Source organism: Microchirus variegatus, assembly GCF_963457635.1.
Source record: "Microchirus variegatus genome assembly, chromosome: 17".
Taxonomy (NCBI): Eukaryota; Metazoa; Chordata; class Actinopteri; order Pleuronectiformes; family Soleidae; genus Microchirus; species Microchirus variegatus.
Genome location: NC_139818.1, coordinates 7,240,107 through 7,257,722, shown reverse-complemented (window position 1 = coordinate 7,257,722; position 17,616 = coordinate 7,240,107). Strand labels below are relative to the sequence as shown.

At 39.3% G+C, this 17,616-nt stretch overlaps 1 protein-coding gene across 1 annotated transcript; it reads right to left on the bottom strand.

Annotated features, from left to right (window-relative positions):
* Positions 1–6,043: 6,043 nt before the first annotated feature.
* LOC310938823 (uncharacterized protein) lies at positions 6,044–17,339 on the bottom strand (the record flags this gene model as incomplete). Its single annotated transcript, XM_083903446.1, has 16 exons — positions 6,044–6,217; positions 7,450–7,613; positions 8,301–8,370; positions 8,452–8,526; positions 9,188–9,277; positions 9,369–9,514; positions 9,972–10,148; positions 10,233–10,262; positions 12,551–12,656; positions 13,900–14,063; positions 14,521–14,587; positions 14,913–15,002; positions 15,081–15,229; positions 16,481–16,651; positions 16,744–16,782; positions 17,288–17,339. The coding sequence occupies 16 exons, from the start codon at positions 17,337–17,339 to the stop codon at positions 6,044–6,046; spliced, it is 1,764 nt and encodes a 587-aa protein (XP_083759572.1).
* Positions 17,340–17,616: the final 277 nt, after the last annotated feature.

Sequence of the window (17,616 nt, the reverse complement as noted above, 5' to 3'; positions counted from 1 at the left end):
ATTTCCTGCCTGTAAAGCACTATGAATTGCTATGAATTTTTAACAAACCAACCCGATTGGAAATCATGTGCAACTTAGGTTTGTTATTGTGGTTAGTAAAACCTAGCTATATAATGGAAAATATCAATCTTGATAACTTGCGCAGGTAGGCTAGATAATGTAGCCTAGCCGTGATACACAACTAAGTCGTTTTCCGAAGAAAAAGCTGCAATTTCAACATGTTAAAGCATCCAGAATTACAACAACGTTAATAAAGTTTATAATAAACCAAACTGTTTGTAAATCCGTCAAGATTTCAGCGCGATGAGTGTTTACGTTTGTGCAGATCACCAACTTACCTCAGGTTCCACAGATCCCACCAGAGAGATGGACTGGGGCAAGATGGCTGCCAGTGCGGCCATTCAACACTCCGCCATAAAACATCTACCCTGTATTATATCTATGGTCACAGGCTCTGAGTCACTGTCCGTCTGGAGCTCGTTTTCCCCGTTGACATCATGGATGTAGATAATTGTAAGTATCTAACATTTGTCAGATTGTTTATTCGATGGCGTATTAGGGCCAAGTATGAAATTTAAAAAATAAATAAATAAATTATGGACCGGGGGAGGGGGGTAATATTTCGATTTTATTATTAGCTACTTTTTTCTCTAAATATTACCCCCCTCCCCCGATCCGTATTTTTATTTGGGTTTTTTTCCTACTTGGCCCTAATACACCGTTGAGGCATGGAGAGATTATGATGTTACTGTGCACTGTGGAAGACATTATAATAGGCACACTGAGAATAATTCTAAAAAGCATGGTGCTGGACAGAAGGAAAAATCAGTCAGGTCAGGTGGCTGATGCAACGCTGCAGGTTAAGTACACTACTGCCACCATCTGGAGTGAAGAACGTCCGGTTCTTGCCATAAAATGATCACGTTTATTCAATATACACTCAAAAAACACACAAAGAAAAACTTGTGGTTATTGTTGTATAAGGAAACAGAGTAACTATCCCAAAATAACAGTACAACTTTTCAATAAAGTGGCTTTAATTTGGCTCAGTTGTTATTTGTAATTTGGTTGCATAACTTAGTGACACAGAAGTAACATCCTGAGTCATCCAATTACACTAACTACAGGTATGCACAACAATCCGCCCTGAATGTGTCCTCAGATCTAATCACAAAAACCACATTCAGAGGTGTGTGAAGACACATTTGGTCACATTCCTGAGCTGCATGAACACAAACTGGTCAGGTAAGACACTTCCTCCTGCAGATGACGTCCACCCACTCTGTAATCTGAAAGTATTCGTTCCTATAAACAGTGCACATTGATTTATTCGTTGGCAATGCTACATAATTGTTATATTATATTTTTATGATTCATGGAAATATGTCAGAGTCCGCATAGGAAGATGTCTGGGTCCAGATCTGGACTGGGGTCCTCCAGTTCATGACCCCTTGAATCGTGGTCAAAGGTAAAGGTCACTGTTTAATAAACTATTTCAATGGCAAGACAAGTTTATTTGTATAGCGCCTTTCTTACACAAGGCAATTCATAGTGCTTTACAGGCAAGGAAATACATTGGAAATTAAAACAAATTCAATTAAAAAATCAATTATAGAAATATAAACAATTTAAAATAACTAAAACATTGAAATGTAATTTGAAATCATTATTTTGAAATCATTAAACAGGAAACTAAAAGTGGTTAAAATTGGCAACATCAGAAAGCTGCAGTAAACAACAACGTTTTCAACCCTGATTTAGGTGTTGAGGGTTATTTTGTCACTTAGAAATGGGACACCCCTTAAATGCAGATACGTCTTCAGACTGTAGGGGGCAGAATAAAGCAAAAATTGCGTCCAGTCTGTCAACTCCAAAAAAGAAGAAGAAGAACACATTTACGTCACGATTATTTATTACGATCCGTTTGTCAGTCAAGTTATTAGGTTGTCAGTTAGTTATAAGATGATACTCATACAAATACCACAACCACGGACATATTCAGCTGACAGTTACCACACATCACGGCTTATTGAAAAGTAAACCATAGCAAAAGATCGATGAATAATAATAAATGTTACGCAACAATGACGTCAGTAATCCATAATATGGGCCTAAACTAAGATAATGATTTCCATTAAGTGGAATGGTTTTCATCATTTTTATATCTCTCGTTTCGCTGCTTTCTGCGCCATCTTTGTTATGTGAAAACACGCAATGCATTCTTGGTAGCCCTTGCTCCCAAGGGTGGTCTCGGAAAATCTCAATATTGAGGGCGATACAGCCCTTAAACTTGCCCCTCAACTTAATATTTCTGAGAATCGGGACAGCACTTGCACTAGCGGGAGCGCACATTTTTGAGATTGAGGGTTAAGATTGAGAGTTAAGCAAGGAATTGGAATTCACCCTTAAACAAGCTGACAGTTTGTGCACGTCTCAGGTGTTCAGGGAGCTTGTTCCACAGGTGAGGACCATAGAAGCTAAATGCAGCTTCGCCCTGCTTGGTTCAGACCCTGGGGACTCTGAGTAAACCTGTCTCTGATGACCTGAGGGGTCTGGACGCTTCATAACCAACAAGCAGCTCTGACATGTATTTAGGCCCAAGACCATTACCATACCAGTAGCAAGATTTTAAACTCAATCCTTTGACACACAGAAAGCCAGTGATTTAGAGCTCACATAGAGTGGTCCTATCACACATATATGTTAGTTATGGAGGTCTACTTACATACATTAACTTGTTTTTATGGTCAAAAACCTCCTAGTTGCTGTAAATGAGCCGATAGAAATCTCTCCTCAAGCTCTCCTCAGTCGTGCTTCGATTGTTTTGGTTCACACCAGTCTAAAAAATGTTACACTGTAGCAAACAGACGTGGGTACGGTTTGCTTTCACATATGCATGGTTCTAAACTAACCAAAATAGACCGCAAAGACCATCGGCACCGGAACCGGACTAACCCCCGATTTCCACTGGGCACGTCAGCACCACGGAACGTAAGCGCAGCGGTCACCGGAGCTGATTGCTGCCACTCTAATCAATGTGAGCATTTCCACCGGGCATGTCGCGGCTTCTTGTGTGAATGCAGCTGGCTCGCATTAGCGTAACGCGCCCAGTGGGGATTAAAGTGGCAGATAATGGCGCAAAACCGTGCCACTGAGGTTCCAAGGCACTGATGCGCCTGGTGGAAATCCGGGGTTATCCCGTATCTCATACCCACAATGCATTAAACTAGAACGTTTCGTCCCATTTGGTTTGGTTGCTTTCACACCAGAGGGACCGTACCAAAGTAGGTTTACACCAACACTTTTGGTGTGCACCAAATGCTGTAGGTGTGAAAGCACCCTCAGACTGAAATCTCACACCCAGAAGACAGAGTGGCCGTTTCTCAATATCCATACTTGTACGTACTTGTCAGTACTTGCGTACTCCCGTACTTGTGAAAACGTCATCAGCCTCAGTCCAAGTTCTGTTCCTTTTCTCAAGAACGCGAGCAGCGAGTACGGTTCTCATGCCCAGAAGTGTTCTCGCTCCGCCCATTTTACCAAGTATGCATCGGGTGGTGACTTGAGCGTACTTGGGAAAGCCATATATCCCAGAATGCATTTCGGCGGAACACAGCAGGATAAAATACAAATATAAACCTGAAATAAATATTTTTCTGGAACGCAGTTTTGAAATCATTTTAGGCGAGAAATTAGTAATTTAGAATCCAAACGTGGTTTGTGTAATAAGATATGACGTATTTATAGTATGACAGCAGCGCTGTCGGAGGTTATCAGCTCTGCCTCGGCGGATGCTCGGTGCTCACAGTGCCCGGCACAGAGGAGTGTTACCTCGGCCTGTCCTGATGAAATGATCCGCTGGCTCAGACGGCTCCGTCATTACATACTTGGTGTGATCCATAGATTTGTTGTTGACATGTTTTGTTTTTAATGCAAACATTTTGACCTGACAGTGTGAACTTTTGTATAATATTGTTTAATTTATTGTAACTTTGAATTTTAGATTTATATTAAAGTCGCACTGACATTGTATATGTATTTACATATAATGGACAATATTTTATAGTGTATAAAATATTTAAAATGTGAAAATAACAATATATTTATTTATTAAAAGTATTTTATATGTTCATTCATCAACACTGTAGGTGTTGGTAATGAGGCTTAAAACTGCTCCTCATTATCAAAACATTGTTTTAACATTGTTTAAAAATGGCTTCTTCACGACTCCCCGCCACAGTCCTTTTTACGCCTTTGACCCAGAGTCAGACCCAGAGTCAGAAGACACTGTCACTCGTGAAACACCTCCACAACGGACGTTATTCTTCTGCGGTGCAATGTACGCAGCGGGATGTGCCCAGAGCAGGAGGAAATGCTGTTTACGTAACGAGAATGGGTTTATCTTGCTGAGCGCGAGATTACAATACAACACAGCGTTCTCAGCAATGGCTGAACGGTTTGTTTCTTGCTTCCTAAACGAGGTAATGGCGCAGATACCAGCAGTATACTTCAGACACTCTCAATGACTGCAAAGAAAGTGTGAATGGGAGGAGGGCACTCCCACAAACATGAGAACAGAGGACCAACACTTACAGTTTAGATGATGGCTTATATGGCAGCAAAATTACAACTGAATGTGGACACTTGAGTGTTTCCATCATATCAAATACCATTCAAATAATCTAAATGTGCATAAATCTGAAGAATGCTACGGTCAACGGACAATCCCACACTTTTACAAGAGGTCAATGACAGTTGTATACCTTAAATTGATCATGTTTTTTATTAAATCATAAATAAAATTGATTGTGAACACATGTCCCTAAAATCTGGTAAATATAATGCAACTGCAACTTTTATTATCTCACTTCCAATGCAACAATTACTAGGCAAGCGACATTCATACAGATGTCAATTTTTAGTTTTCACAGCATACAATAATATATTTCTTACTAATAAAACATACCATACACACACACTGACAATACTGGGTCGTAAAATAGAATTTCCTGGAGTGTACATTTCTAATCCACACACTAAGGCCAAAGACAAGCAAAGCTTAAGTTTGTTTACAGTAAGCACTAAGCAAACTGTACGAAATCCAGTAAAGTGATTTTAATGTTTGACAATCTTGCAAATTTTCAGTATTTCTACTACTATGGGCAATAATTAGAGATGCACCGAAAATTTGGCAACTGCAAAATTTCAGCCAAAAAACTTAACAGAAACAGGACATTTTGATGCTGCATGCGAGGACTGTGGCCAGCACACACCTGTCTATTCCTGCCTAGAGTCTGTCAAGATCAGTTTGGAACGCCAATAAAATGGTTCCAACAAGACGCGAGTACATGGTGGAACAGCACCTATCAAATGCTGGAAAGTCTCTTTACGCAAAAGGGAACTTTGCTGTTTACGGCGCAGCTTCTGAACTCCCTGTGATATTCCCTACACACCAGATGACATCATCTCTCTTCTGGCCAACTTTGAGCAGCTAACTAAAGAGATCTGCTCATCTGATGCATCTGTGGCAGACCTTATTCCATTAACTGCAGCACTAAAGCGTCATCTACCCAAAGAGGTTGAGACGGACCACGGAGTGAAAACAATGAAAAGTACACACTGAAGAGTCTGTCAACACATTTTACTAAGATATACTCGGATCCCCTTTATCGTGAGTGTACTCGATCCTGGTCATAAAGAGAATTACTTGGATGTAGGGATAAAATAGCACGTAGAGAAATTATCCAGTCTGTGTTGGACACGACGAAGCGCACAGGGTTACAGAATTGGAATAACAATTTCTTTCTGTGTTTCAGTTTCGGCCAACAGTTTTCATTTTGTTGCATCCTAACGATAATGGATAAGGTTATGTTCTGGAGAACACTGCAATTAAAACATGTTTTGACTATCACGTCAAATAACCATTGAAACACAATTTTGCCCATCTTTTATAAATATTAAAATAATCAGAGGAGTGTAAAACGGATAATTAGTGCAAGATACAATTCTACACAGCAGCTCCAGGTTGAGGGGTGCTTTTTTTTTACTGATGCAGATTGAATGAAACAGTGCAGAGAAGCAGCAGCGGCAACAGAAACATGGCAGGTGCATGGCCTGTTGCTGCTGATGCAGTGGTGCTGTAGACTGTCCTGTTGTGAAGAGACTGCACCGGCCGAAACACGTTGCGATATCCTGCTTGAGTCGGGAACAGATTCATCTGGTGGGATTAAGTGAAACGTTAGACTTTCCTAAATGAAAGCTAATAGTTCTCGTCTTTATTTAGACATTGTCACTAATCAATTTGTACTATGCATGTGCTAAAGTGCAACTACTTCCTGATACCACTAATGTATTATTGCAGTTTTTTTACATATATTAATACATTAAAAACTAATACAACAAAAAAATAAAAATGTGACAGCACTTCAGCTGTCCGCAGCTGAAGTGCCCTTGAGCAAGGCACCTGACCCCCTCACTGCTCCCCGAGCGCAGCTGAATGCAGGCAGCTCACTGCTCTGGGTTAGCATGTACTTCACCTCACTGTGTGCTGTGTGTTCACTAACTCACGGATGGGTTAAAATGCAGAGATTGGAAATTTCCCCACTGCGGGACTAATAAGGGAATCTCAATCTCAATCAATCTTCAGCTGAATGACCTCATACCTAAGGGGCAAAATATGTTATTGTTTAAATATCTGTAAATCTGTTATTTGTATCAAATGAAGGAAGTGTTTACACTTTAAGTGTATAATATTGAGTTTGTCAGTGTGCATTTTTGTTCAATATAATGAAGTAGTTTCAAGTGTATGAAGAAAGTCCTGTCGGCTGATATGTTTCATACAAGTGACCTGTGTGTCTGTTCAGAATAAAGTCTGCAGTGAATATGTGACCTACTGAAACAAACAAATATTTTAAGTGATGACACGTGCAAAAAGGTATTTGTGTGTGTTGTTTTGGAGCACAGTGGCGTGAAGACAATGTAAACCATCAAATCTGATCTGTAATTAATCAAATTGGACTAGGATTGGAACATTTTTGCAGGTGACGTGAACTAGAGCTGAAACGATTTTTGAAGCTTTTTTCGTTATTAAAACAAGATTTCTGATTGTTTTAGCTTCTTAAATGTGAATATTTTATTGGTTTCTTTGCTCCTCACAACAAAGAAATCATTAAAACTGAATCATTTTGGTTTGTGAACACAAGACATTCGAGAACATCACGATGTCCAGCTTTGACAAACTCTGATCAATGTTTTTTAACATTTTATGACATTTTATGGACCAAATGATTCATCGATTAATCGAGAAAATAATCGACAGATTAATCGAACACGAAAATAATCGTTAGTTGCAGCTCTAATGAACATAACCATAGACCAAGGCTGATGGCATTTGTGTGGACTGACAATTTATGAGTTTGTGGATTTACAGCATCTCTTCTGTCCACTTACCAGACTTTGGTTCACTTTGAGAGACTCTTTAAAAACTGTCCAAACCACAGCTTCATTACACGAAGGCGTGGTTAATGAGCCGTTGTAGCGGTAGTAGGCTTTTCTATTCACATTACCCAGCAATTCGTCGATGGAGATCTCTTCAGTGACATTAACTTGTTGGCCTGTATTGAAGCAAAGTTGCACATTGTGGTTCATCAACATCTGCGATTGTTTTGTGAAATGATACACATTAAATAGACATTAAGATTAATACAACTGTTTGATAAAATGGCAGTAAAATGTGTTTTTGAGCACAGGAGGTGACATCTCTGGAAGAAATAAAATAAAAAAATACATATGGCCCACATATTAATAACGTGTTATTGAGGGTTAGGGTTACAGTGGGGGATTTTTTGTACTCAAGTATAGTCGACAATCAGCCACAACCTTGTTTTCATCTAAATGCGCTGGGTCATGCTGTGATAGGGGAACGCAGGGACCGCCTACAATGACAAAACATTTGCTTCGTCTGTGCGCTCAAGATGGCTTATTTAAATGAAAATGAGCCGATTGGATGTGATTCGATGTGCGACTAATATCGTTGTTGATAAATGCAGCACACAGGATTGTGATGCCAAAGTCTGCTCCTGGAAACCTTTGCAGAAGAAGAGTGGGAGGTGACATAACGGGGAATGACCATGATCGGATAGCAATTAGATCATGACGTGGATAAGCAGGTGTAAATGCATGTGGTGAAGGGCTATTCAATCACATTCTGATCACAGAAAACGCATTCTAATGCCAGGTGTAAAGGGGGCTTCTGTGTCAATGCCCGACTCAACCACAATTTAAAAAACCCACCCACTCACCAATCGTTTTAATAGCCGAGAGGTATTGGGTCAGCTTCTTCCAGACTTCCATGTCAGATGGTGTACTCGTCTTCAGAGAAAAACAAGATGAGCAATTAAGAACAACCCGACTGTAGTCATGTCAGTTCTCCACACTTACTAGCCCACTTACCTCGGCATGCCCAGAATCGTCATGCCCAGAATCATCATGCCCAGAACTGCTGCTGCTTCTGGTCGTGTCCACAGCCTGAAAAAACAATATTGAAGAAAGGTCTTTGACATATTGGACCCACTTGTTGGATCAAACGTGAACCAGAGAGAACAAAATATATTCATTTATTTCAATCACTGCAGCTGTATGTCTTTTTGTGTGAGAGCCAGTTGGACTTCAGACTCAGTTAATGTGGCAACAAACAACCATCATGTCTCTTTCAGTTTGTGTTGGGTCACTTTTGGTGCAGCAGGTTACAACACAATAAACAATATTCTCTTGTTCTCCTGAACCTGGAATAACACAGCTTCTGTGTGCCTTAAAGGTCCATGTGTAAAATTTGGGTGCAATCATTTTTCTAACAATTTAGTTTTAATGCTAACTGACAGCTACATAGGTTCTCCAACACACTTGGAAGGGAAGGCTGATCAATTCAGCTGCAACTTCCACAATTAATGCTGCTAAATTTGACACACTGGACCTGTAAATCAATTCCAATCAAAGAGAATAATATAGTTAAAGCAAGACTTACAGAGGATCAACATACACATGAAAATGGAACTTTTTTGAACACCATTACATTTTGTTATCAGTTTCAACATCATAAATGAGAACTTGTCCATTGTGGATTCAAGTCCTGTAGTCTACAAACAAATGGAATGAACTACTGAATCATTATCATCAGAGTAAATGTTACCTCAATAAAGAATCCCAGAACTGCCAGGCCATCAGGAGTCTGCACTGCCTCCTCCAAACTCAAATCCTTCCTCTTGTTCACAATATGCATCTAAACAAAGAAATAATCACATTCTGATGGAAACAGACGTGATTACAAACCACTGTCTTTAATTAAACAGTTGAGTTTTTGTTGTGACTACCTCCATTGGGTATTGTTTAGAATCCACTTCATGCTCTGAGCCATGTGATTCTGTGCCCCAGTGGAAGTGGAACTGAAGGGTGGAGTAGACGCGTCCCAAACCTCCCCCCGACACCTCCACCACACCGTCATTCAAAACACATTTAACTGTGAGTTTGCAGAGAAGACAAAGCAATGGTTACACATGGGAATGTTTCAGCTGAAGTGGGGTTGTATGAGATACTTTAGCAAATTCCATTTGCTGTAAGAACTTGGAATTCCCAGAGATCATGAGGTGTTCCCAATCCTGAACTTGGATTTCCAGCTAGGGAAACGTCGTATACTTTGAGTTAGGATTCCAAGATCACGCCCTCATACCAACACCTCTTCCTAATTAACAGCATTTCTGTCTGTTGTACACATAGTGCCATTTAATTGTTATCTCTAGATTTGTTGCTACATGCAATTAGCATGTAAAGCATTGTTAGATGTGTATTTCTAATAATGGCTGGGTTGGTATACGTTTGCGTCTGATATAAAATCACTGATTTGGTATTTGTAAGTGGTTTAGTCCGTGCAGACCATCAGTGTAATATTTTAAAAACCAAAAAGGAAACAGACAAACCTGCATGTCCTGTATTAGTGATATACTTGATGGCGTGTTTGTCGTCAAACTTTGTGAAGATGAAGGCGTCAAGGTTTTTGTCCACCACAGTGTTGCGTGTCTCAATGTTGATGGGTGACTGGCTGTCACCATCGCAATGGGAGTGGTGCAGAAGGTGCCAGTGGGATGGCGTGTGCTCTGTGGGTGTAGAGGGAAAAATCCAGAGCTTGAGACAATCCTCAAAATCCTATTTTGTAACTGTATCAATTCAGTGATTCATACCACAGTGGTCGTCGTAGCACCAAGGATGACCTACAGAAGAGAAGAGCAGACATGTTCAGTGTCAATCTATAAATAATATAGTAGTTGGTGGGCAGAGGTCATGCATCTGCTTTAGTCTCAGGCAATAATGTCCATTCAAGGGAGTTCAAAGACTTCAAAGGTTGAAAGTTTTAATTATTTATTAATTGCATTCCGATTCTCAGTGGATATTCTTGCACATTTTTTTACAAAATCGGAGTCAAAATGTCCATCAAATGTACAGTCATGTGCCGTCAGGCAGACCAATAAGCATGCACTGTGTCTCCAGTAGTGGTTAGCACTCATGCCTTTGCAGCAAGCACACCCGAGTTCGAGCACCGGTTGGAACAATGGTCATATGGGGATTAGATAAATTGGACACTGTTGGCCATAGGTGCGAGTGTGGATGGTTGTTTGTCTCCATATGTGGTCCTGCGATGGCCTCGCGAACTGTCCAGGGTGTACCCCGCCTATCGCCCTATGCCAGCTTAGATGGGCACAGCACCCCCGTGACCCTCCCGTGTAGGATAGATGGAATTTGCCTTTTTATCATCAAATATTGACAGGGACTTAATTTCAACTCATTCTTCTTCAGTTCTAAAGAGTTTAAACACAACTTTTGCAAGAAGCTTAGGTGACCCCTTCCAAATCAGAAATCTATGTGATAAGTTTTGCTTGTCAATCATATTCCAGGTTAGTAACATTTGCTTATGTAATGAAGAGATTAAAGAACAATCATTTCCCTCGTCTCGAATAAATCAGAATATTGACAGAAACACTAGTTGAGCTGTAATATTTGGACATGTATACACCTTAAAAGGTTTATTCCAGTTACCCGATTATTGCCATCATTTTTAATCGTTTTGGTGTGCATGTAAACACACTCATGGATTCATTTGACAGTTGGGACAGCCCATATCACGATGCCTTCGATTTAGACTGAGCAATGTCAATGGTCATACTGTGGGACACTCGGTCCATTGGGATGGACATGATTAGAAACAACCCAACGAAAGCAAGTTTTATTGTTTTCTTCTTAAGATCCTGGTTCAACCAAAGGCTTTTCTGTGTGGAGTTTGCATGTTCTCCCTGTGTGGATTATTTCCTCCAAGGCTTAAACACTGCGTCACCTGCCTTTTATATACTGGCACCTTCACATTCTGATCCACAGGATCCAGAAGACTCTAGATATTGTCTAGAATTGTACCTGCTTATATGCATTATCATCTTACATTGCCCTAATCTGGGTCAGAGCCAGATGAATTGTAGTCTGGTGGTAAAGTCCCATTGAACAAGCTCAGATGGGTTTAGATCTCAGTGATGTCTTAACAGATCAGAATGGATTTTGTCATGTTTATGTAAGATAGTAATAGCTATAAGCAAGTTTTACACAGGTATCAGTAAATCACAAGTGACAGTGTTAAAGCCTAGGTCGGTCTATGCTTTACAAGTGTTGCTTATTTAACATTTGTGACGTTGGTAAAATCACTATATATACACACCCTGTGACAGTGTTCGCTGGTATTAACCAGCAAGTTTGTGGGTGTCAACTTGAATGTTTCCAGAGTTTTTCCAAGGAAATGCGTATTTATTATCACTATGCTACATTACTGTATTGCCTTCTACCTACAAGAAAACTAATGAGTGAGCCCTACTGCCAAGTATGGTCAGAAAGGAACTTCATTAAATCCCTTCATTTGTTGTTAGTGAATTTTGATTTGAATCTCTTAATGGCATTTAATTTCTTTAATGCATTTTATGTACATTACTGCTTGATCAGTGAGACACTGGCCTTTATCCACAGGTGTGTGTAAATAGTGTAAAAGCAATTACTTAGCATTTCTGGTCCTTGCCTTCAGAAAAGTCATTCTCATGATTATATTAAAGTCATAAGCAAATGTACCATTTGGATTGTGTTTAGTTTCTATATTGTGCGTTTGTGTTAAGCATTTTGAATTGCAATTCAAACATCTAAATGATCATGTCTGTTTTTAGTTAAACAGTACTTTATTGTGCAAGGCAGATTTACAACCTTAAGTGTGTCATTTTGACCAAAGATGGAATTTTCCAGCCACTACCAAAAGGGCCTATTTGCTATATTCTGCAGTCCAGCATTTCAGAAAGAAAAATTTACAAAAAAAGTTACCAAAAATATGATATTGCATTCTGTTTATTGGTCAAAAATTGCTTACAAAAGAAACTGGGTCATCCCTCATCAAGGATCATGTAAACAAAACCTCTCATTGGCCCACCATCTGCCTATGGCTGATACCATATATATGTTTGTTTTATTGACTCACTGGGAGGGAGAGGAGTTGCAGGTGAAGCAAACACTTCACGTTTATTGAGGGCTTGCGCAGGCCGATAAATGTTGCTGAGGCCTGTATCTGCAGGAAACCGCTCGACCTAAGAACAAACCAAACAAGAAATAAAGTTACATATTCATTATGATGAATCCAACACAAAATGTATAGATGGTCTTTTGGAAAGACCAAATTCCCAAAATAATTTCTAGAAAGGGAAACCAGAGGTTCCACCAAAAGTCTCATTCATTAATTTGAATGCAACAGTTTGTTTGACCAGAGGCAGTATATTTATCATAACATGTACAATTTCAATACTTTAAGCTCAAGATTTGGACTCAAATCAGCAAATAACATTACTAGACACAAGCGCACTGATTTGATATACATTTTTCCATATACACTGCAAGACCTGTATATGTAAAACAAAACATGGCACAGCAAAACTGTTCAACAGGGACCCTTTTCACTGCACCACACATTTGAGCTTAGCTGAAATAGTAACAGTGTTCGAGTGCAACAAGAGTGTATACAATTATGTTAGCAGACAAATACTCGACTGTGCCTCTCGTGGTACTCACTTAAAATAAGTTAGTTGTACATTGCAAAGCGGTTACAATTTTGAAACACATTTTTGATCATACCACCCTGCACCACTAGATCTCATATAGACTGGTTTACACCTAAAGATTTAGTTGCACGTTTCTACAAAAAAAACCAAAAAAACAAAATCAGGACATAACAGTTTAATTTCAATAAACTGAATCGATTTTTGGCTCTTACGGTGCTGGGAGAAGTGACAATCCAGAAAAGCTATCGAAGCCTGTTGAGACCCACCAACAACTCAAATGTCCACATTAAGCCAGATTAAAAAAAAAAAAACGTGTTTCAGAGACAAAAAGAAATAAAGCATCAACGAGGCGTAGTGGTTTCTGTAGAGATGAACTTGCCTAAATAACTAGTTCTGATCATGCAAGTCCAAATGGTTCTCCAAATTACACTCAACCACTTGTGTTTAAAATCCATCAAGAGGACTATGGATTTTCTGAAGGTATCCTTTTCAGGATGCCACTCAGAGTCCAAGACTCTAAACTGCCACATCCAAGTTCAAAGAGATTCTACATCAGAATACACAGGAGTTAATCCACTGCTGCCTCCATCAGGAAGTTCAAAGGTTTCAGCATTTGAAATGATTTGTTCAGATTTAGTGACACCTAATGTAACCAACAACTTCTTTGTCCCCCCCCCCCCCCCCAGAAAAAGGGGACATTTCCCTTTGGACTTGCCAGGCGTGCGCACAGCACTTTATAGAAAACACAAATCAGACCAGCAAGATTCAAACTCACCAGTTTTTTGTTGATCTTGATTGGCTCATGAAAGACCGTCCACACGACTGCTTCATTGCACTTGGGCGTGGTCAGGGAGCCCAGGTAGCGATAGAACGTTGTGAGGTTGACATTTTTGATTAGGTCATGAATCGATAAGTGATCCCCAATTGGAACCTCGGTGTCTGGCAAAAGTTTTCAAAGAGAGGAATTAAAATAGGCTATACATAAAAACACATACACCCGAAGTGCATCACCTCAGTTGGTTCCTTGGCATTTGAAGGTTAAAATGCTAAATAAATCAGGTTTGATGTTGCCCGTTATACTAATTAGTAACACTTAAGGTATAGAATTTATTTACTCATTGGCTGCCAGTTATTTTCTGTGCAGAACTGCCAAGCATTTTACAGGATTTACATAAACACCAAAAAGAAAGAGTAGACTATTTCAGACAGTCATTGGCAGCGAATGGTTGTATTTGAATTGATGTCTATCGATGTCATTGGCAGGCAAGGAGTTAAAGGCTGCATGAGGATCGGCAGCCTCAGCTGCTTTTTCACAACAAATCCTGCACTGGGTCTTGGACTTAGTCGAGTAGCATTGTATGAAATCATAGAGAGAACAAAATTCCACCTACTGTACCTAGTTTGTTTGTCAGATATGAAGTGAGCGTGTTCCATGATCCCGTCATATCTCCATCTTCTGTTGCCTTCAAGGAGAAACAATAAGTACATTTACAACATGAGAATGAAGAGCAAACCAGACCCCAAACCTCAGTCATGCATGAGGGCATCATCTACACGGGTCTTTTTAGTGGGCCGTCTGCTGAAATCCAGACCAGGGTTTGACCAGTTTAACACCAAACAATTTAAGATTTGTTCATGAACCCAAAATTCCTATTACATCTTCATTGTAGACCTCAGTTTGTAAGCAATGACAAATTTGGCTCGTTTGACACATTAGAGATTACAATACTAGTGTCACTACACCAGCTCTATGCACAAATAGAATTTAGAATAAGTTTGCAAACAAACATTTATGAAAAATCCAAGAACAGCGATCCCTTCCGATTGCGCCGTGGCCTCTTCCACAGAAAGACCTTTCTTCAGACTGACGATGTGCATCTATAAAGGGTGACATAAGTTTGAGGCATGAAATAAATATCAATCAAAGGCAAATAAACATGGCAGAAACATGGATACCTCCATTGGAAATCGGCGTCCGTTGATCATGTGCTCCGAGCCCGGATGATGGTCTGTGTCACCCCAGTGAAAGTGAACCTGGATTGTGGAATATATTCCCTTAAGGCCACCTCCACTCACTTCAACATTATCTCCAACTGTGAACTTAACTGTTAGAAAAGATACAGGAATGTCATTAAGTGGCATCAGTGCATCGCAGGTACTCAAAAGTCAAGAGTGTGGATTTATCACAAGAAAAGAAAAAGAAAAGTTTATTTCAAATAAGTCTTCCTTTGCGTAATTTTAGATGACTTAACATAATTTTTATCTGCACACACCAATCTGTGATTGTGAATTTCCCTTCTGTATTTATCACATCCTTAATGTGAACACAAATCAGGAACAGTTAAGATTCAACGTAAACCATCGTTTTACATTAAAAATAAACTAAATGAGATGCATTCTTTAAATTTGCAGTGACTCCCCTTTAGATGCTTTTAAGCATGAAAACAGGTTGACGCTATGTTTTATTTTAAACTTAGTTTTGATTTTATAGTTTTTTTCCACAAATGAGGTTTCATTTCAATACATGTCATTTCAAATGCCAGCGTCGCCTTCACCATGTCACAAGAGACAGCCTTTCCCTTTGTTTTGAATAAAAACAGCAATAAAACCTGGATTGCTCTATGACAACAAGCGGGCACTTCACTTCCTCTAAAATGTCATAAAATGGTCAAATATGTACTGTTGAATTTACATTTCATGACTAAAAGTGTACTACAACCTGGACTATTTGTTTGGAAAATGTCATTGTAGTGAGCAAGACCGTTTGGATGACCAGTCACAGACAGAAACCACTTTAGATCTGAACACTGGAGCCAATTCTGTCCCATGTGGATTTTGCGAGGACATCTAGAAACATACCAGCCCGTTTAGTCATTTGCTTCGCGATATAGCCCATTTGTTTCATATTATACACTAAATTAAAGGTTTTAAATAATTAAACATACAAAAAAGAACAGAGGGCACAATATGTATAAATAATTTGGCCTGAAATGAGCCTGACCCGTTTCAAAGACCAACAACTGCCACTATTAGTATATAGTGCAACTAAAATAAAACTGTATGCTGCCGTTTATGTTTTGTTGGAGAGAGGCCAAAGATGGTTCTTTTGATGGAGGAGGCAGCAGACCCTCATTAGAAGTCTACAAGGTAGGGTGCTAAACCCAGTAGGTTTAAGAGTGACAATAATATTAGAAATCTTAGCTTTCTAAGCTTAGAAATCACACTTTCAGAATCTGTAAATTACTCAAAATGTCCCTCAGTAGACTTGTGACCAGTTTCGCTATGGCTGGCCACATGTTTGTAGCATATAATCAAGTAAAAGGACAAAATGGCATGAGGAAACCTCGTTTCTGTACCTGTATGTCCATTGTTTATCATGGAGGTGATTTTAGAGGTGAAGTTGAGGTTGAATGCGAGCAGCTTAGAGTCCCTATCGACATATCTGGTGTCTATATCAATAGGAGACTGTCTTTTCCCATCACAGAAAGACCCAGAGATTTCTCCCCAGTGGCTTGGGGTGTATGACTCTATGAAAGGAAGAAAAAAAAACAAGTGTTAAGAAATTCAGGACAAACGTAAACTAATAATCCCTCAGCAAGTTAGAAATCTGTTCTCTTACCACAGCCAGTGTAGCACCAGTCACTTGCACGAGTCGAAACTGAAATATGGAAGATATGCCATGAATACGTCAAGACCAAATGCTGCAAACAATTACTAGATTTGATGAGGACTGATCTGCTTTAAATGTTACAGCTCCAAGAAAAGCCAAAGAGAACACTAGTTGGTTTCTAAGCCCAACCATAGGAAAAAACACATCCAATTTCAGCAGAAACAAGGTTTTAAATTCCATTTTTACTTTATTGTAATTAAAATTTAAATTAGCAACAGTTGTGAGGCATAAGACAAATGTTATAATGAAGTTCACCCTCAGACTACCTTTATCTAAACCCTGAAATGGCTTCTTTAACTAATTTCATGCAATTTTAAAAATCATTCATTCCCTCTAACCGCAATAAAATGCACTTAAATAAAAAGATTAAAACAAATCATTAATAGGATTAAAGTTCCCTTTGGCAAATATACAACAGTCTACTCAGATGTATATAAAATAAATAGCAAAATAAATGGTTAACAAATATTTAAACGTAATGCGTTTTACTCACATATAAGCAAAGCTCCCACAATGGAGCACAGAAGCAGGGAGGAGTGATCCATCTTCAGAAGGAAGGACATTCATTTAAAAAAATTAAGCAACCTCTTACAAGGAAACGTGTCCATCTGATGCTAAATAACTGACTGAGGTGACAAATCTTGTATTTAAAAGTGTTACAGCTTACCTTACAGTCCTGAGGTCAGGTCCCCAAATCTAAAAGACAGGTTATGTAAGAGTGAGGTATCACACAAAGATGTCAATTTTGAAAAGATGAACATTTTTTGAAGGTTGGTGATATAGAGGGGCATGTAAAGGGAGGGGGCCCACTGTGTATACAAC